Below are 22,203 nucleotides of genomic sequence, written 5' to 3' on the forward strand. Positions count from 1 at the left end.
ATAGATAGATAGATAGATAGATAGATAGATAGATATAATTTTTACTGAGAGAGAGAGAGAGGTCACGACACTCATAATTTCCTTTTTGATATTGTCCTCAATTGATATGACAAGGGGCTGTAAAAGCTCTATTGTATGCTGCAGTTAAGAGCTGTTCCGGAGGGGCTGATCATGAGCAATAACACTGCATTACTGGGGGGATTCAGCAGTAGTTGGCCGTTTCGAAGATAATTAGATTTGATGTCAACATTTCTTTATCACCTGCATCCTTTTGTGCATCTCCGTGTCAAGTTGTTATTTCCGGATTTATTAGCACCCTCAGAGCTACTATCTATCTGTCAGCTCGCGCGATGTCTGTGTTGACAGTTGTAAAGTTAATTACTACTGCTAATGAGCAGCGGGCTTTTGGTGGACATGGTATTTTGGGCATTTAAAAGGATAATTAGATTCTTGTTTCTCCATCTCCATAGCTGGCTATAGGAAGTAAATCTCTTAAAACTAAAAAAAGAAGGAGAGGGACCATCTCTCTCCCTTCCCACCCACCCACCCCCTACATGCAAATAAGAAAGCTAACCCATCTTAAATAAAGGGCCAACTTCCGGCTTGACTGATTTTGCCGCTATCTTATTGTTTATTCAAACACTCAGATTTGCTTATTTTTCACAAGGCCTCCCTGCAGTTTCTTTGGTTACATCCACCTGAAGAATACAGATTTCCTTCCCTTCCGCATCTCTTGCAATCCAGCAAATCACTGCAGGGCACAGAAACGTTGTTGAAGGCAGTGCTTGATATGCAAGGCACTAACGCAGCCTAAATTTTGCCCCGGGAAAAGCTGGGGTTTGCGATCAGTATGAATTAAACACCATAGACTAAAGGTGCAGCAGCCAGGATGCAGAATTAAACATCCCCGTGTGTACACTGGGAGGGTCTGCCAGTTTCTCCTTCCAGCTGCATTACACAGTGGCGTCCCCCACGAGTATCAAATGTGACTTTGTAGTGGGGGGGAGGGAGCACAAGGAAATGCAGTAGGAATCCCTCCCCCCCTCCCAATAAAGCTCTGGTAGATACGTAACCATATGAATCTCGGCTTTACTTATTTATTTAAAATTTTGCATAATTTAGCTTCCAATCCAGTTCACACTTTCACAGTAAGCCCCACCGGATACAGCGACACTTCTGAGTAAACCGGCCTAGGATTGGGCATTTGGTCTGCCTTTCCAAATTAGGGGCCGGAGAAGCCATGCAGGCTGTCAAGCCATGCTGGGTGCAAATTCTGGTGTGCTCACCCTCACTTCTCCAACCTAAGGGACTAGAAGCTTGACTTCCATCCAAATCAGTTGGAAGTTCTTTATCAATGTGAAAATAGCCTTCAGTGAAGCACTGGTTTGTGGGTCTGATTATTGAAGATCATACCAAAGATCCAGCAGGGCATTCCAAATGTGTGGTTGGGCTTTTGAGCCACCCATTCCCCCCAAACCATTCATCTAAAACTCTATTAGCCACATCTATTGTGCAGCTGTTCAAAGATGCAAAAAGGCTCTGCACCATTTGCCAAGAACATTTCCTTGCCCTAAGAGGAAGAAAATGAATGCAGCCTAAAACTTGCAACAGAGAATAAAACCGGTCCTTTAAAAATTGCTTATTTAAAGGGTCTGAGAAAATAAAAAGGCCGTCACTTAAGCACTGAAAACAGCTGAAGAAAAAGTACCTGGTGGGCCTCTCTGGGGAGAGTATTCCACATCTGGGGTCTCCAGCAGCAAAAAACATAGCTGGAATGCTCCTGCTTACAAAAACATGATACCTGTGTCGACAAACTGGCATGTAAGAATTCAGTTGAAGGTGTTACTAGTAATAGCAATCCTATGTGTTACTATTGGTATATAAAGTCCTCAACATATTGTGACCATACCCATATATGCACCCACTCAACCACTTCCCTCTGCAAGAAGTGCAGTTTTACAAGTGCCACATGGTGCTCATTCTGCACCTGCAAAGAATAGATCCTTCAGTGTGGTAGCATCTACTCCCTGGAACTCCCTGCATATTGTTATTTGTCTGACACCTTCACTGTATTGTTTGCGGCACCTGCTAAAAAAAAATGTTGTTGTTTAGGCAGGGTGGTGCTGTGGTCTAAACCATTGAGCCTAGGACTTGCCAATCAGAAGGTCGGCAGTTTGAATCCCCGTGACAGGGTGAGCTCCCATTGCTCAGTCCCTGCTCCTGCCAACCTAGCAGTTCAAAAGTATATCAGAGTGCAAGTAGATAAATAGGTACCGCTCCGGCGGGAAGGTAAACGGCATTTCCGTGCGCTGCTCTGGTTCGCCAGAAGCGGCTTAGTCATGCTGGCCACATGACCTGGAAGCTGTACGCCGGCTCCCTTGGCCAGTAAAGTGAGATGAGCACCGCAACCCCAGAGTCGGCCACGACTGGACCTAATGGTCAGGGGTCCCTTTACTTTTACTTTACCCAGGCATACTCCATGCTTTTCTCTTTAAAAGAAGATGTACCTGTTTTGAAGAATTAAGTGGCGCAACCTAGACACATAGCAACCTAGACCATGAGAGAATATCGGGAGAGTGGATGAAATTAAGGGGACCGGCTTATATAAATAGATTCCAAAATATTTTCAAGAATTAAGATGTAATCCGATTAAACTTTACATATACACACTTTTTCCCACACCCCCAGCAATCGGACGCACTTTTCATACAACTAGGAGCCGCCACAGTGCTTATTCTCTTTACTTTCAGTTCATCATTTATTCCCCTCCTATTTTACTAAGCACTTATCTGTCCTGGGCATAAATCATCTGCAAAAAAGGGAAAGAAATGGGGAGGAGGGAGGCTCTAGCTCAGAAAAGATTTCGTCCCTGGCATGAAAATGATGAGAGAATCATTTTCGTCTCTTGTTTGAAACATTGAGATTTATTGAGTTTTGATGGGCTGCAGTGCTAGCATTGCTGTCTGCTAAACAGACTCCCACATACACTTATTCTTATTGCATTTCAGCGATTGGGGGCATCGGGGGGCTCTGGAGTCCCTGGAGAATCTCTTCCCAGCTTAGGTGGGGCGTTGGAACGTCAGTGTTATTAGTTTATATTAGATAAGGAAAGAATGCACACAGAAGCATCTGGTGATTTTCTTTTTTTCTTTACTTTCTGTTTAGCAGCAATGACAGAATGTCATAGTGAAATGACTTCCAGAGTCATCCCCCCACCCCGCCTTTACTCCTGACCTGGGTTCTGCGGCCTTGTCCCTGGAGGGCACTTCCATTGTATCCTTATATTAATTCTGCTAACTTTTGGACTTCATTGCTGACAATAGACCCTTTGGCTTTCTCTGGCTATTACATTAAATTTCCTATCAAACCATGTCAGCCTCTGAGGTCAGAGATTCCATGAGAAGCTTTAGATATTTTGCCTTTTTGACTTCACGGGCAGGTGTTTTGCTAAATTGCTTCTAGGTTTATTTGATGTGGTTTCTCTCCACCACCCCTTCCCCCATTATTATTATTTTTTTCGGGGCTGGGGAGGAGAAAAGGAACATACCAGACCACTTTGCAAAGGAAAATAACGGAAGTTCACAAAAAGTCCCAACAAATTCAGGGTGATGCTGAAATCCAGAGGCAGGGAAATTGCAGCCCTTCAGATGCTGTTGGACTCCAACTCCCATCAGCCCCAGCCAGCATGGCCAATGGTCAGAGATGATGAGAGTTGTCATCCAGCAATGCCTGGAGGACCACAGCCTCCCCATCCTTGCTGTTCTGCTGCCACCATTACTCCCTACACTTAGCTAGAATATAAATGATACCAGACTTTAGAATAATGCTTTGGGTCATGCTTGGCCCTACCATTAGGCAGATTGGGGCAGCTGCCTGAGACAGAAAATTGGTCTAGTCCTCTTGAGTTATTCCTATCCTCCTAACTCAGTGCCCTGGCACTAGCAATTCTGGCATAGCTGGCATGTGTTGTCTGGTCGCTTTACCATGTCACCGCCTTCCAAGGAATCACAGGCAGCGTGACTGAGAAAGGCGGAGAGAAGGGCCACACATTTCAGGAGGTGGAGAACCTTAGGCCCAGGGGCCTCAAGACTTTTCTATCTAGCCCTTGGGAATCTTTCCCAGGCTGCACCCATTACCGGTCTTGCTTCTCACCCTTCTTGAGTGTTTTTTGTCTGACTGAAATGTGCCCTTGAACTGTGATAATGACTCTTGCCTGAGTGGAGGATAGAGAGGGATGTGTATGTGTGTAGAAACTAGCTTACTGTACAAAGAGAAAGTCTGCATCCCTTGCTCTGCTCAGTTTTGCCTCTTGCCCTGCTGCTGGCATGTGGCCCCCAGAAAGTTACCCAGAAGTGAATGTGGTTCCCCACCCCAGCATTTGAGCAGAAGCTAGAGAGAACAATGAGTAAGCAACAGCAAGGTGTTGAAGGACACGGCTCTGTGTCGTTCACGGTCTGCCCTGCATCCTTCAAGCTAGCCTGCTGCACTCAGATGTGGTAGGAGTTGGAGTCCCATCACAAGTGTGGAAGCAGAGAACTGTGAAAGCACCAACTTTCATCAGGCACTCAAATGGCTTTGCTTAACCCAGTTGGGGGGCCCATTTTCACTATTCACTTAGCATGATATAGATACAGTTTTGAGTGGGCACGTCACGTACTCTGTTCAACATGTGCTGGAGAAGTTGTATGAATTGTCCCAGGATACACCTACCTCACCTTTCAACCTGTGTTTACTGTATCATCTCAAAACCAATTGAAGTGTACTGAAATGGTAAATATAAGGGGAGTTGAAAGTGCAGTGTGGGCTGGCATGTAATATTGCACTACTACTACTACTACCACTACTCTCTTCCATCACCCCCCTTTAGTGCAGCAATATTTGTATTTTGGGTTTGGGGTTTCTTTAAATTTAAAAACATGTCTCTGTCTTGGTTAGTCCTTCAACCTAATGTAGACATGAATGTTAGCTCCCTTCAAAGTTTGATTTGCAAGGCAGGAGACCTGAGAATCTATGCCTGCTGCTTCCCTGTGATTCCGTGAAACATCTGCTGCACCAGCTCTGGCCATGGGTAATGCTAAACACCTCTATCAGGATTTGCAAATCCACAGCAAACCGTAGCTAGGATGTAAACTATGGATAACCACTTAATCGGCTAAAAGACAGATAATTGATCAGCTATTTTTGTTTAACGTAGGTAAGAAATTCCATCTGTAGCCAATTATTCTCAAGCTTCGGTTCACTAGTGCCCTGACTTCCTTTTCTTCCTCTTTTGTGTCAGTGGGTTTTGCGTAAAACTTGAGAACTCAGTGCAGTAAAGCCATAAGAATACTCACTTGAATGAGTAGTTCAAATAAGAGGAGGCATTAACAGCTGTATTCCTGTTACTAGCTTCGTTAGTGTCGTGACAGGATAGTTCTGCCTGTTGGTTTTCCCTTTATTAAAAGAAAGAAAGAAAAAAGACATTGATTCATAATAAGATACAGTAAATGGGAATCCCACCAAGGAACGACTAACCTAACTGTGCAGATTCTCTCCCCAACCCCTCTCATTCATTTAGTCCCATTCATTTCAAGAGAGTCCTAATCTGAATTAGGTATTTGGTCTGTGCTTGTAAGCAGCAATTAAGACCCAAGGCGGGAATGCAATAGGAAGATTTGGGGGGTGGGGGTGGCAGCCAGACTCTGCCTGTGCGTTGTCTCTACCTGCTTACATCCATCCAGAGAGGGGAATCATTTGTGACACTCTAGGGACAGTTTTGTCACCCTGACAGTAATGCTGTTATGCACCAAGTTGACACACCAGATGAATCCATAAAGACAGATAAGTAACTGTTAAAGTGGCTAGGGATCAACCTGAGTGCTACCACTCACCTGCAAGTGACAAATAGATAGTCATGAAGGATTGAAAATCCAGCGCAACACAGCAATGTGTCAGTCCAGAGCTAAAATACTGCGTAGATACATGAAGGCTGGAGCACCAGGGCCCCAGGCGACTGCAGGAAAAAGGTTAACTTTAATGTACACCATTGCACCTTCTTCTTTCCACAGCTATATATATTTATTTATGATGTGCATCTATAGCTATATAGCTGCATAGCTGTAACTGCGCCCAGGCCTAAAATGCACAAGGAAAACGCTGGGGTTTGTTCTCCATGTCGGTGGTCCTTCTGCTCTCAAATGCTCAGCATGAGATTGAATTAGAACTTGAACCAAATTAGTATCATTAAGGTCATTACCATCTAGGAGCAGTTCCCTGTTTCGAATTAGAACCCAACATTCTCAAAGAGCAAATGACCAGATGCCCCTAGGAAGCTCCAAATCAAACGCCCCTAGGAAGCCCCAAATGGTAGCAACCATCCTCACTGTTATTTGCTTCCAGCTTCTGGTATGCAAAGGGATAGGAAGCACAGTGGCTCAGTGGTAGACCACCTGCTTTGCATGCAGAAGGTCTCAGGTTCAACCCCTGGCTCCTCCATTTAGGACTGGAAAAGACTCGGGTCTGAAATTGTGGAGAGCCGCTGTCAGTCACAGGTTCCCCATCCCTGGCCTTTAGGGCACAAACATGTACTGCAGTTGCACCAAATTCTAGTGCTGTGCTGAAAATTCCTCCTTTGTTTCCCCACCACTGCTAGCCATACACTGCGAATTAAGGGAAAACAAAATTGTGCCTGAAAATGCACTTACCGGTCTTTTGTGGGAGTTTTGTGTGTGCCCTTTCTTTCCTTCTACAAACCATTTCACCAATCTGCACGTGTCAATCAAAGCCCATGGGAAATCATCACGGGACAACTTTTTTTCAGATCAGGAAGCTCAGGCAGCTGCAGAAACTGTAGAGTGCTGGAAAAAAATGGGAAGGAAACCTCATACACTTTCTCTCCCCCCCCCCCCCCGCAATGATATGGTAAGCTTAAAAACCTGCTGAGATTCAGAAGAGATTTTCAAGTGCCCTGGGATCGAGGCAGAAAAAATGGGAACCTCTGGTGTACAAATTTCAGCACAGCACTAAGTTAATGAGATCAAGCGGGGAAACAACTTTCTCCCCACCAGTCATAATTTTCTAAACCTCCAACCTGCTTCATCTTAGCCATATCTACCCCAATGGTCTTAATTGCATTTTTTATTATTTTGAGACATTTTATTTAGACCAATAGAGGTCCCCATCTGCAAATCTAATGAAAGGAGAGGAGACTGAAAAGGAAGGAGAAATGAATGAGCATTACAACTGCAGGTCCCAGTACCTAACTGATGAACTCAGAAATGCATTTGTGTTTTCCCCTTCATTTATTTCAAACATGTTGTTGAAGGATTATGAGGGATTTTGCAAATCAGAAAGACAAATTTCTTATTCTGTTTCAAATACTTTTAAAAGGGAGGGGGAGAGAGTGTGTGATTCTATGCATCAGGCATATTAGGAGCAGTCAGGTAGATGAGGCATGTTCATAGTCTAGCTGTAGCTAAGGCTTCAATCCTGTTCACACTTACCTGAGAGTAAGCCCCATTGGTTGCTGCATACAAGTGCGATCCAAAAGGCAATGTTGTGTCAAGCAGCAAGATGGTGGTAGAAAAGTATACTATATTTAAATAGTATCTTTGAAGAGTTAGCACAGAGTTCACCAACCATGTTCATCCCATGGGCATATTTGGATTTTTTTAAGTGAGTGTCATGGGCAACACCCCCCTCTGTTCACTTCTCTACCCCAGATCCCCAGATGAGCACCCACAAAGACAGACAGACATAAAAGGAAGACATATGTGTGTGCACCAACAAATTTTACTTTTTGAAGCAATATGGGTGAAACTCAGATCCAGCAGAATTAATCTGAGCCTTGAGAAGCAGGACTGAAAGAGGAAGTGGGGGGAAAGGGCCGCTCTTCCCCCTTCCTCCTTCAGCTCTATGTACTTTTTCTAGGGAGAAAAGGGCAGCCACTTTCACCACCTTATGACCAAGGGACCAGGGAGGCTCAGAGGTTTCATGGGCACCAGGGGTATTCCTCAAGGGTGTCACTGCACCCGTGGGCATCATGTTGGTGGTCCCTGTGTTAGACACTGTCAAGAAGGAGGCAGTTTTCAAAGAAAAGCATGATTGGACAATTCCATATGATTGGAAAATGCAATCATATACAATCGTAGCTTGGTTTTCGAACGGCTTAGTTCCCAGACGTTTTGGCTCCCAAATGTTGCAAACCCAGAAGCGACTGATTCAGATTGCGGCCTGATTATGGAAGCTGAATGTCTGATGGGGCTTCCATGGCTTCCAAAGCTCCTGCAGCCAATCAGAAGCCGCGCTTTGGTTTCCAAACGTTTTGGAAGTTGAACGGACTTCTGAAATGGATTCCGTTCAACTTCCAAGGTACGACTGTACATCACTGAGTTTAGTCAGGAGCTAACCATTGAGGCTTTGCTTTGCTGTAGTGGCGGCCCAACCATCTTGATGCTATGAATTGTTATTTGTTCTTCACAATTCACAGGAAAGCCCACTTGTAGTTCAGTACACTCCATCAAGTAAATTCTTGCATAGTTACAGGCTGCAAACAGCTGCTGTACAAACACTCCAGGCAACTTGAAAATGCTGCTGTGAGTCCTAGGAAGATGAGAAGAGAGTGTGGCATAGGGGTTAGAGTGCTGGACTAGCACCTGGGAGACCATGGTTCAAATCCCTACTCAGCCACAAAGCTCACTGGGTGACCTTGGGCCAGTCATTGTATTTTTGTCTAACCTACCTCACAGAATTGTTGTGAGGACAGAATGGGTGGATGGAGAAAGGGCACCTATTTTACCTTCTTTGGTGGAAAGGTTGTATATAAAATGTCATGATAAATGAATCAGGAAGTTCCGTGATTCCCCCATGGCAGTTATGCACCATTCCAAAATTCCATATCATTCCTACATCAGAAAACTGGAAATTTCCATGGTACTGAATAAAAAGTGGAAAGTACTAGATGAATTCTGAATAGCTCCCCCTGCCTCCGCAAAACAATGCACTTTGCTCATTCCCTATGAACTCCATATTTTCCTTATGAGAGCAATGTTTTCTCTGAATTTCAAACTGGCATTATTTTAACACAGTTCATTCAGCTTCAGAGGCAGAAGAGGCCATTTTGGACTTTGCAGGCTGATCTTTGCTGTAGAACTTTTGAGTTATTCTGGTCTTTGAATTTGGGGAGCAGGAGTTATTGGACACAGACTTCGGTTCCCCATTACCACACACATCAGGTGGGGAATTCAATTCAGTTTGCATTTAAAGGTGGGTCTGCCTAATTTGCATTTCCCGTATACAAACTGAAACACGTTTATCTTTTGAAATCCACAGCAGTTTTTCCTGAATTTTGCAATGCTGTACTCCAGTCAAATAGGGTGTACAAAAATGCCTCTGTTGAGGTAAGGGGTGCATAAAAATGCATATATTGGTGCAGATAACATACAAAAATACAGTACCGATGGGGAAATTGCCCATGTAAAGAAATGTGTATATTAGTTTAAACTGCAAAAAAGTATTTATTTGGAGAAATTCATAGTAAAATGCTGATGAATTTTAATGAGGAATTTATAGAAATATATACTGCAAACCGATCTAGAAGAATGTGGAAAACTGAATTTAAGATTGGAAAAATGAGAAATTGACAGGAACTGAAATTGACATGTTCACACATCCCTACTTAAGCAGGAGTACTTTCTGGGACTCTCCTTTGTGTGCAGGCAATTTGGAAGGCAAAAGAACGTAAGGAAGTTGCCAGGTACTCACAAAGGTCAAACCTCCAATTACTGGCGCCGTGGAACAGAAATGGCACACAAAGGTCAAACTCGTATTTCTCTCCCCTCCCCTCTGCCTTCGTTAATTATTCCAGCCATATATGCCCCTTCTCTCCAAATCGGAAAACGTATGGTAAGGATCCTCTCCATACGTAGAAATGTTTGCAATCTTTGTGTTCAGCCTGGGAGCTACACTACTTTTTAGTGGAGTTTTGCAAACTTCCACTCTGCGTTTTCTCGCTAATTCATTTCAAGCACACTGCATTTTATTGGCTTATCTCCTAATTCTTTTGATTAAAACACAAGCAAAAACCAACCAACTTGAACAGGTTGAATGCCACATCTGTGCCGAAGATAGCGGCGCACTTATTTATGGCTCAAAGAAATGGAGCCCAAATTAAGCTAGCGATTGCCGTAGAGTGGATAAGCGCCCATTATGAATTATCCTTAATTATAGCGATTTCCTAAACTAATAAACCTGCTAAATCTTTATTGCAAAGGTTAGTTTACGCAGCGCATATAAAATCCGCATGTGCTACGCATCAGCCACCAGCTGTCTGACGGTGTGTTGCTATTGCTCTGAGTGTTCCCATAAATTTTATGTTGGTTATATTAAGACTCAGTCCATATCACTACCCACAGATGCCACTAGACATAAAAATTGCTCTCCAGCGAGCCTGAATATCCCTGGAAGCTACTTGTGGCTAATGTTCCATGTAGTATTTGTACGTGAAAGCAGCAGATTGAGGAGTTATTTACAGATGAATATTTCAATCCAAGTTAGCGCATAGTGGCCTACTTAGCCTGATTTTTTCCCCCTGGTTTATTTGTATGCTAAATAATTCACCAAAGCTCCTTGTTTACTTTCAATAGTACTTTCGGCGAAATGCAAACAAGGCAGCCAACTTCAGGTGTTCAAAAGGCTAAGCTGCTCCTTCTCCTACTCCCACCCCCCTTTTAAATGCAGGTCGGAGCCGCCAACATCGATGGAGCATCCCTTGCATTTTGATGATTATTTGTTCACGTTCAACAGCCCTTTTTAGCACGCCAGGTACACGTTACGATGCTTAGCCCATTTATCCTCACAATAACCCTCTCAGTTAAGTGAGGGGAGTAAATTCACAAACCCTTGCACATTAATTCATTTATCATGTGGGGAACCAGTGTGCGCCCCCCCAGATGTTGCTGAACAGCAACTCTTGGGCCATTCGCCATGCTTGCTGGGGTTGATGTTGCCGTTCAGCAACATCTGCAGGGCCAAAGGTTACCCACCCCTGATGTATACCAATAAGATCCTTATGTAGACAAGGCATTCCACACCCACACACAGCAGGGGCAGATCAACCCAAGGAGTGGGGGACTCCAAAGCAGATTCGTGAATGCTGAGCATGCTCAGTGAGCACAGAATGCTGTTGGGAAGGGATGAGAGAAAATGAGGAGGGAGGGTGGAATGCCATATTCTGGTAATGAACATGGCTGGCTGGAATCCTGAACAAGATCACTGCAGTGTCGGTCTCACTTCTTTTGTTTTGCTGCAGGCCCAGTTTCGTTCTTAGAAATACATATATCCCCTTTCATATATTATTACAGTGGTACCTCGGGTTAAGTACTTAATTCGTTCTGGAGGTCCGTTCTTAACCTGAAACTGTTCTTAACCTGAAGCACCACTTTAGCTAATGGGGCCTCCTGCTGCCGCCGCACCGCTGGAGCACAATTTCTGTTCTCATCCTGGAGCAAAGTTCTTAACCCAAGGTACTATTTCTGAGTTAGCCGAGTCTGTAACCTGAAGCGTATGTGACCTGAAGCGTATGTAACCCGAGGTACCACTGTACTGGGTTGTATCCAACTAAGGGCTACTCAGAGCAGACCCACTGCAACTAATGAACCAAAGTTAGCCATGTCCATTAACTTCAGTGGGTCTACTCTGAGTAGGACGGTGCTGGATACAATCCAGTGTGCTGTTGCACTCAGACCCTGCTCATTGGCTTCCAATAGGCATGTAGTTGGCTCCTATGAGAACAGGATACCAGACTAGATGAGCCACTGGCCTGATCCAGCAGGCTTTTCTTACATTAACATCTTGGAGGAGACATTCTGCCTCTATGTAAGAGAAGGAGTGGATCTCTCTTCAGAGATGCCACTTACTGCTCATGGGGGTTTGTTGGAAGTACTTTAAAAATTTGCTTTCCCATTAATCTGGGGTGGGGGAATGAATCAATCTAACCAGTTTACATCACCATCTTATTCACAATTGCTCAGAGTTTATTCCTGCAGTTTTCAGTGGAACTAACTCCCAGTTAAATGGATGGATGTAGGATTGCAAATAGATACAGGATAAGCTAAAATCCTATGCACATTTCCCCAGGAGTAAACCCTAACAAATGCTTCCTTCTGAATAAGCATGCATTGGGTCACAGTTGTTCACCTAGTAAACAACAATTCAATTAAAAGTGCAAATAAAAGAGTGCAATTTCCACCAGCTTTTGGTATCTTTCTGCTTTTATACATAGTTGTGTATTGCAGCATTTGGAACACATTTTATTCCCCTAGCTCAGGGCTGGGGAGCTTGCAACTTTCCAGGTGTTGTTGGACTCTAACTCCCATTAGCTCTGGACAGCTGTCGGGGTAATAGGACTTGTAGTCCAACCACATCTGCAGAGCCATAGGTTCCCTATCATTCCTTTCTATTCCCTTAATGAAAGATCATCTAACCCCTTTTATATCCAGTTCACCAGCAGAGCTTGCATCCTTCAGGTGAGGGTCTTCTGCAGATACCACCTTATCAGGAGGTTCGTTCCACACAGTGTAGGAATTGGGTCTTTAGTGTTGCGGCACCTTTGGAATTCGCTCTTCTTGAATCTTAGACAGGCATCATCTCTGTTGTCTTTTAGGCCTCACCTGTAGACCTTCCTCTGTCAGCAAACCTTTTCACTTGAGATCTTTCCCAGTCTGCATCTTAATTAATTGGAATTTTAAAAATATGTTTTTATTGTTTTATCACATGTTGTTTGCCTTCTTGGGAAGAAGGTATAACAACAACAACAACAACAACAACAACAACAACAACAACAACAACAACAGAGAACTGCTTCCAGTTCAAAGCCCAGGCCTGCCTAGCTTGTAGAGAGTTTGTCTGCTGAGCTAACTTTTTGTTTTACGACATTGATTTTCATCATTATTATTGCTCACCCTAAGAATTGCTCTATTGATATGTACTCAAATTCTTATTGTACAAAAATTGTAGACAACTCAGTTACAGCTATCGATGTATGTCTCTGGCTTGCTCTCTCCGCCGTCAGCCTATTTCAACCAAATATTATTCAGATGCTGCTCATGTTTCTTGCTATTGATTTTGGATTGTGTTCATTACATACTTCCTCGGCTCATGTACTGAATCCGCCCAGAGCACTGGTTTTCAGCTGGCGGGTCAGGACCTACTAGGGTGCTGTATCTTAGTCTCAGAGGCCAATTGTAGAAAGGGCACCAGTTCCTTGTGAGCATCTGGGTCAGAGGATACTGTCTCGGGGGGTCCCAGTTCAGTGGTATCTGACTCAGGGTCACTGGATGGACCTTGGTCTGCGTTTAGCACCCCCACAGCTTGCACAGTTTTCCCAGTGCAGTTGGTTCATCTGTCTTTCGGGGGCCTGGCTTCTTCTCATGGTCAGCTTCATGACAGCAGGTCATTGTTTTTTTAATGTGGGGAAGGGCTGTGGCTCAGTAGGAGAGCATCTGCTTTGCATGCAGAATGCTCCAGGTTTGATTCCCCAGTATTACCTGCTGGGAATGCCCCCCTATCCAAAGAGCTGCTGCCAGTCTGAGTAGACAACAGTGAACTCGATAGACCAGGGATCTGACTTGGTGTAAGGCAGCTTCCTGTGAACCCTTTCGCACTTTCAGTACCATGGTGAGAAATTTAGGAGTGCAGGGTCCCTTTACGATAGTCGCAGCTGCACCCTTTCTAAGATTATACAATAATCTTGTAATTCTGCAGTAATAATAATTAAGGATGCAGTGCAATGATCAGTACAGATCTCCACGTGTTGCCTTTCAGCTGGATCTACTGTTTTCTATATGGGCACGTATATGGGTAGATGATTTAGAATGTTCCAATATCTTCTTTAGGACTGACTTCAGTTGTATTTTCCATGAATTTCCATTGTACATGGCAGAACCATTGCCCATCATTCTCTTGACACTGAAGCACCTAGTGTTTTCAGTGTTCCCAAATACTTAGCTTTGGAGCAGACAGTGGCTGAAAAGTCCCCCTTTAATGCTGATTGGTCAGCTCCAGGACATTGCAGAAATAGTGATGAGTTTTCAGTCCCCTGCAACCCCAGACTGCTAACACCAGCACCCTTTAAATGTAAGCTTTTTTGAACTGAAGGATGAAGCATGCCTCTGATTTATAATTTAAAGGGAGGGGGATCTACAGATATCAAAAGTTTGGGGGAGACTCATTTAATTGGACAGACATCTGGCAATTGGCTTGCTTGGAAGTAGCTTCTCCAATCAAGCCAGCGAGCATCCTACCCCAACTAATTCACCAGGCCGTCAGTGCTTTGAACTGTCTCAGGCATGCCTAACAGTTACATGCTAGCAACTAGAGTAAACACTCTGGACAGAAGAGAAGAGGGGAGCGAGCGGGAGAGTCACTGGGAATAAAGAGAGATTACAAGACAACCCATCTGCTAGAGCTTTGAATGGAATACCTGTCACCCCTTGTTATAAGGCAGAAGAACCCCAGCTTTATGACAATCATGTGGGCCGGCTTACAATAAAAGCAGAAGAGAAGCAAACTTAAACCTTTTCCTCCTGGCTGACATTGTGTCAAAAACATCATTTTTCAAGGAATCTCGCAGACAGAAGAGTGAGCCTGAGCGGAGAGTAAATGCTAACAAGAAATAAAAAGGAGGAAGAGAGCTCGGAAGCATCCACAAGCTTGGGGGGAGCTAAGTGGACTTCCCTACAGAATAGCCAAGGGAAAAAGAGAGAACGCAACTGTCAGGTATATTTCCAAGGCAGTGTCAAGAAACCAAGTTGGTGTGTCTAGCAGGGGAGATGTGGAAAAGCATATAATAATTGGGATCATCTTGATTCCCTGCAGTTGTTAAATCTTCTGTGTACTACAGAGGTGGCCCAGTCTTTTGGGAAGGTCATGTGCAGTGAATTGTGTTGCAATTCTAAGTGTCCCTCCCTTCCAGGGTGTATTATTATTATTATTATTATTAATTAATAATAATAATAATAATAATAATAATAATAATAATAATTTTATTTCCATACCGCCCTATACCTGAAGGTCTCATATGCACCCCTCTGTACATCTCAGCTACGCTGCTGAGCTGCAAAGTACAATAGCAAATAGTTGCACTAACTTCAGTAATTACAAACTTTTAATACTAGTCATGGTAGACAAACCTTTTCCATTCATAATGCATCCTCATAATACTCATCTTCTGCATGCAATGCTCATAATCCTAGCCAGTGTGACTCTTTTCGTCCTGGCTTAAACATGGCAACAATTCCAGACACCAGAGACCCTAGGAAATGTTATTTTCCCAGGGTCCCAGAGTCCTTACTATGCCCTGGAAACTAAATATCCCAGGGCTCCTTGATAAGTAGGACACCACAGGGAACATAACAGGGTGTGAATTTCAGAATTCCACCCCCTCCCCCTCCCCATTTTAGATGGGCAATAGTTTAATTTGCTGAGCCCAAATTGTAGCTGAGCTGGGGAAGGAGTTGGATTTCCCATAACTTCTTAATTTTGTTTTTGTTTGTGTGTGTGTGCTGTTTGAGGGGATAAAATATTTATTTGGTGCTTTTAACAGTGCTTTATGTCACTTGGAGATTTCCAAGTTACAAGTGACAACAAGTGACAAACAGATCGAATTAATAATAACAACATGATAATGGTGAAAACAACTTGTAATAAATGATTAGACATAGACTGAGCACTATCACTCTTGACCAGGTATACTTCAAACTCCTACTGGCATGAGTTGGATACCAGTGACCAAGGAGTGTACACCCAATGGGATTTTTTAAGCAGATCTCTGTATTACAAACTATTTTGGAAGAAAGAAAGAAAGAAAGAAAGAAAGAAAGAAGCCAAAATCCTCCCAGGGCACCCTGAACATGTTGTTTGGTCCTTTTAAGACTGTCCAGCCCCTTGTTCTAATTATGAGGTTAACATCTAGCTTTTTCCAACCTCTCGTGGAAAATGTACAAATAGGGTGTATTCAAATAATGGATTGTTTTGGACATTGATTTTTGAAGGTTCGTTAGATAAATGCTGACATTACAGATTGATGTCTCTTTAAAACAGTGTCTGGCACACAACCATGGAAGAATCAAAACTATTGACAACGTTTGCTTGGAGGGCCCGCTGGAGGCTTCCTTTGCATTAATAGGATCCATCAATTTAGGTGTTCCTTAATTATTCTAAATCTGCATCTCAGAGCTGAAAAGGGTCTGTTCAGCCAATTTGATCCTGTACCCAGGTAATTGAGCAGTCTGTCCAAGAAAACAAATAACACAAGATGTGGGTTCACCACCATACCACAAGGTCTTCTTTTAAAGGCAACACATTTTGGAATATCTTTGTAGAGCCATTTACCCAACCGGAGCGGAGAAGACATTGATTAGCTGGGTAGCTCAGGCCGCCCCCAAAGCAATTGCGTGGTTCAGCAAAATGCATGCATGCAAAATAAAGTTGAGTGTGTGTGTGTGTGTGTGTGTGTGTGTTTATCCCCTCACCCTGGTACCATCAATAGATTGAAGACGTCGTTTGTATCTGCAAGTGTTTCTTTAATTAAGACCTTTTAAAAATCTTTGCTATTGATTCATTCCATTATCTTATTGATTAACTGCACTGGATTGTGTACTTGGTCTTTAGTGGGAAGAAACAGACTCAGCCTCCTGTCATTACCAACAGATGTGAACTGTAAGCCGTGCTCAGTGTCTGTGCCTGCCAAACAGTCTTGAGTTTTAATGAAGTACTACATTACAGGAGAGGAGCCAGTTGTCTACTGCTTATGGGGTGACCAAGCATAAAGGTTCCCTTCCAGATACTCATAAACCAGCTGCATACCAGAGCACGGCAAGATATTCTGCTTTGCATCTGTATGTTAAAATGAAGCCCTTCTTTCTCTCTCAAGTAGCGTATTATCATAGGTGACCCACAGATGTCGTTTCTTTGCTGTCATTCAAATCTCCATATTGAAGAGTTGTTTGACATTAATAAGAATTTGAGGGGCAGTATTCAGCCGCTGTGACTCAGCAGTGCAATGATTTCTGCTTGCGCAATGGGAATCCTCCCCTCTTCTCCCACCCCCACTTCCAAAACTGCTCCAGAGGAGTTTCTTAACCTAGAGCACATTTAGGGGGCATATGGGGGTGGGGTGGAGAGGGGGAGAACATCCCACAGCACAAGGAGAAATCAGTTTGGTTGCCCTTTTCTGAACCTTTTCCAGCTCTACAATTTTATTTTTATTTTTGAGGGGAAGCTATCAGAACTGTACGCAATGTTCCAAGTGCATCCACACCACAGACTTGTATAATGGTTGTATAATAGTGGTAATTTTATTTTCAGTCCCTTTCCTAATGATTCCTAGTATAGAATTTGCCTTTTGCACAGCTGCGGCATGCTGGGTTGACATATTCACTTGTATGTTTGTGATAATTATATATACTTACATATTTATCTATTGTAAACCATATTGAGATTTTTCAGATAGTAAACAGTCTATACATAGAAGTAATTAATAAATAATAAGTAATTAACACAAGTTGTGGGACATGGACTCTGACCACTCAGTCCTATGCATGTTTACTTAGAAGTGAGCCCCATTGGTTATATCCCCCCAGAAAATGCAATTAGGATTGCATCCCTTGCTGTTTGGGAATTACTGGATTTTTGTATATAGCTTTGCTTTTTACTTGTTTCTCTCTCTCTCTCTCCCCCCCCCCATTTATCTGAATGTTGAACTCTTGGTTTTAATTTTCTGCACACCAGATGGGATTCATGATTCTTTGTAATTGTTAAGAAGATTTGTATATGTTAAGGGGAATGCAAGTTGAGCGGTTAATGTGCATAACAACCAGACATTGTGCACCAGGCCTTATGGAGAATGTGCACATAATAGTTCCATGAAGAGGGAATTGTGCACATTTCCCAGTCAATATACATAATATCCAACAGTCATATTGCATGATGAAAGATAACCTTCAGCTGTTGTTTTTGAGTGCTTTTGAGCACACATTAAGAAGGGCTTTGATCGGCAGCTTGATATGCGTGTTACTCTGATATGGCCTATGCTGCTCACATAGGGCAATAGCGTCTGATCCACACTCTCCGGTGCGTATACAGGAGGGAGATAAAGGGCTGGTTTTCTCCTGGCATTCTTGAAAGTTGCCTTCGGTCTCAATAACGGCATGCCTTGCCTTCCCATCCCTCCAAATAATCGGAACCGGTTTCAGAATTACAGATTTAAGTAGAAAATTGGGTAGTGTTGGTCGGGGGGGGGGGGGGAGAGAATCTCACGAGGCGCCTGTCAGTTTCATGCACCAAAAGGTCAGGTGTGGACTTGGCACATTACAGCAGCCCTGGCCTGGATTGGATGATGATTCTCTTGCATGGGGAGGACCCTGGTTCAGTGACAGAGCACCTGCTTTCTATGCAGAAGGTCCTGGGTTCAGTGTCATTTCCAAATAGGGCTGGGAGAGACTCCCTGTCTGAAACTAGAGGAGAAGTTTCCCCCCAGCTCGAGGGCTGCATTCCCTTGTGGGCAACCTGATGGGGGCCATGTGGCAGTGGTGGGCAGGGCCAGAGGCAAAGGCGGGCAGAACAATGAATGCCATTACACACACCCTCAATCCTTTCTGTATCCCCCACTCCAGGCAAGCGTGAGTCACAATCGCAGTTCAAGGTCATGTTCCAGCCAGGTAGAAACAGCCAATCAGGGGGTGAAGCAAGATGGGAGAAGGGTATGGCCTGGGGAGGGAAGATGTAGCTGAGGAGCTTCCAGAGGGCCAGGTAGAAAAATCCAGGGCCACATTCTGCCCCCCCCACCCTTGTAATGAAGTTTGCACAACAGGCTTGAAGGATGACAGGCCTCCTTTATTTGTTTATTCATATTTCTAACTTACATTCTGTAGGTGACATTCTGTAGGTGACTTAGAATTTAAAATAATAATAATTGCAAACATTATTCAGTGCTTCTGGGAGACCTAGTTGCATTCTGCTTTCCCTGCTAATTATCGTTAAGCAAGGCTCAATTGTCCCGATGAACATTAATATGTCACATTGTCCTTCTTTCCCAGAGCTAACAAGAACTTTTTAAAAATGGTTATAATTTTTAAAGAAAACACACAGAGACACAAAGATGTATTGGAAAATAAATTCTGACACTGCCAATCTTGGACAAGTTATCATTCCCCAGATGTTACCAGCATTTTATTACAATTATTAAAAAAAAAGACAATCACCCACCCAGCCCAGTTTTTATATTGTTTTGATTATTGAGATTTGCCCGCAGATCAACTGAGCAATTAAAAAATCTCTAAATAACATTGCCTGAATTGTCAGACAAAGGATGAGTTTCCCAGTGGGGAAAGGTTTATTTTTAAAGTGGATCCTTCTATCTTGAAATGTCTCCTACCAGCAAATGATTTCACTAATTGGAATAAACAGAAATATTTTTGCCAGCTTAACAATCCATGACAGGAGCTGAAACATTTTTTCCCTAATAGGCAAGGTGAAATAATTTCAAAATAGCCACTTTAATCTGTCGTGGAAAATCAGCCCAAGAACCTGATGACAATGAAAGATTATGGTTCAAACTGCAAGGTCAGTAAATTGATTCATGTGTTGCAGTCCTTCCTGAACTATACTACTTCAGATTGCATTGAAGGGGGGTTTGCATTTTTTTATGCTCTTCTTTGGGAAAATAATAATAATAAACATCCCTGCATGTAGAAAGTTAGCACATCAATATGAACGTGTCTAACCTTTCTGTCCCCCAAATTAATTTTCTACATGTAAGGAGATTCATACCTGCACTCTGAAGTACAACGGTACAGTCCAGGGAAGGACAGAAGTTTGTTCCCCCAAAATATGTGACTCTGATTCTGAGGATGTCAAAAGTCCCTATGATGTGCATTGTCCCATCACACACAATGTCTCCATGCCAACCGTGCATGAAGAATTTCTCTAGAATATCTGAAGTAAGGAACAGGAATTATTACCAAGTATTTATAACCTGGCCTAATTGAATCTGTAGGTAGTGTGTCAGCTCTTGCATGTGGAAAGCCAACATTAAAATCCTTGTTCCGCTATGACTCTCTCTAGATGACCCTAGAAATCTGCTGTCCTTTTAAATCTAGTTCACAACATTGTGGTGAGAATAAATGGGATAGCTATCATAAAGCAAGTTGTGCAGTGAAATGTCCTGGTAATGATTAGCAAGAATGGCAAAGACAATTGTGAGCTATCTTTGTCATTCTAACTCATAGAATGTGTGAGCGTCTGTAGAAACTAGCCAACGGTACAAAGCTAAAATCTGCAATTCTTGCTTTCTCTGCTTTTGTGTCTGACCCCTCCCTCTACTGGAAGATAGCAGAGAAGGAAATGGGGCTGAAAAGGCCTTCCCACCCTGTTCTAATGGTTCATAGACACATAAGAAGCTGTCTTATGCTGAGCCAGACCTTTGATCCATCAAGCTTGTCCACACTTCTGCTTCTCCCATGCCTAGAAAGCACAAGTCTGAGTGGTTTGTTGCTTGTCCCGTGCTTTCTGTGCATGGATCCAAGCAGTTTTGCCCTTGCCCTGTTGCTTTCCCCCATAAAACCTACTCTTTAGCGCTAAATCGGAACAAACGGCGATCCGTGGGAAACCCGCTTGCTGTTTGTTCCAATTCAGGGCTAAACTACATGTTTTTGCAGGGGGAAACAGTGGGGCAAACAGAATTGTGGATAAGCCCCAACTGTCCGTGGCTCTCCATGGTTTCCGATAGGGAATCTCTTCCATAGAGATGCTGAGGATTGAAGCTGGGATGTTCTACATGCAAGGCAGATGCCCTACCAATGAGCTACAGCCCTTCCCCATCTTCAAGCAGGATGACAGGGAAAAGGCAATCTGTTTGCATCTTCATCTTCCTCCTGCATATTTATCTAGGTTGAAGCTCTTCCTTGAACTAACATGCTAAACTCACTACTCCATTGTTTTTGCATTTAAAACATAGTGTATTCTGCTGTGCCATCAAAGCGAAATGAAATGTTAGGGCTTTCTCAGCTTTAAAGGCTGAGAATCAGAATTTTTTATTTTATTTTTTGCCTGCAGACAAAATATATCACGCTTTATTAATGGTGGGCGGGATGCGGGGAGGAACCTTAAAATAACAGAGAAGTTGTTCAGCAAATGGGACTTGGTAATGAATGGGTAGAAAAGAACAAAAGTGGCTCAGGAAAACTGCCGAGGAGTTTGGGAGCACAATGCTGCTTTCAAAACTGATGTCAAACTCTTCAGATGACCAAGTATGTCCTTATCTGTAATAGAGTCTTTTACAAGCTTTGCCTGCCCTGTAATTTTCTGTTCAATTTAGATAGCAGATTTAATTAACAGTTGGTGAAACAACTATTCTTTAATAAACCTGCAATAAAAATTGAATTTATACCACGTGAAGCTTACCATGACAAACTCTTATGCACTCTGGAATGCCAAGTCCAGTAAGAAAGCCAGAATTCCCTACCCACCCACCCAGAACTGAACCAGGGGAAAATACGGAACAGGATCGCTATGTGAAAACACACCCAGTCCATTGATTTTACTTGGGTTTCTCTGCCTTTTTCTTCTTTTTCTTTTTTTGAAGAGTAGTCTATCTAAACTGATTCCTTTCAGTCATCTCAATGAGCCTGTGGATTTGGTTAGACTTGGAGACAGTGGCAGGGCCAAGGCGGCTGGCTGAGCTGTGTGGATGCATGCAGATTTGAACTCAGGTCTGGAGGTCCAGCTTCAACACTCCATCCCAGGGCTGGGAAACCTTTTTCAGTTCAAGGGCAACATTCCACAAAGGCCAGTGGTGCATGTGGCCAAAGGCAGTAATGGGACAAACAATGGATGTGACTCTTAACTTTTGCAGTTGGCTGCAATCCAGTCACAAAAAAACCAGAGGTTTTCACACGCACAAACCCTCCATCGCCTACCCCTGCAAGGGAGAGGCATTACAGTGGTATCTTGGGTTACAGACGCTTCAAGTTACAGACTCCGCTAACCCAGAAATAGTACCTTGGGTTAAGAACTTTACTTCAGGATGAGAACAGAAATCACACAGCGGTGCAGCGGGAGGCCCATTAGCTAAAGTAGTACCTCAGGTTAAGAACAGTTTCAGGTTAAGAACGGACCTCCAGAATGAATTAAGTTCTTAACCTGAGATACTACTGTAATATCAAGGAC

At 43.3% G+C, this 22,203-nt stretch overlaps 1 protein-coding gene across 7 annotated transcripts in view; it reads left to right on the plus strand.

Annotated features, from left to right (window-relative positions):
- Positions 1–22,203, plus strand: part of FTO (FTO alpha-ketoglutarate dependent dioxygenase) — a 269,303-nt gene that overhangs the window by 206,356 nt on the left and 40,744 nt on the right. Inside the window, exon 9 of one of the 7 annotated variants that reach the window (XM_079988835.1) lies at positions 12,641–12,694. The exons of the other annotated variants lie outside the window; for them this stretch is intronic. Within the exon in view, the coding sequence (XP_079844961.1) occupies positions 12,641–12,653 (13 nt within the window). The 3' untranslated portion in view covers positions 12,654–12,694. Of the gene's footprint in view, positions 1–12,640; positions 12,695–22,203 lie in introns of those variants that run through there. 7 annotated transcript variants of the gene reach the window in all.

Source organism: Podarcis cretensis (assembly GCF_951804945.1).
Source record: "Podarcis cretensis genome assembly, chromosome: 8".
Taxonomy (NCBI): Eukaryota; Metazoa; Chordata; class Lepidosauria; order Squamata; family Lacertidae; genus Podarcis; species Podarcis cretensis.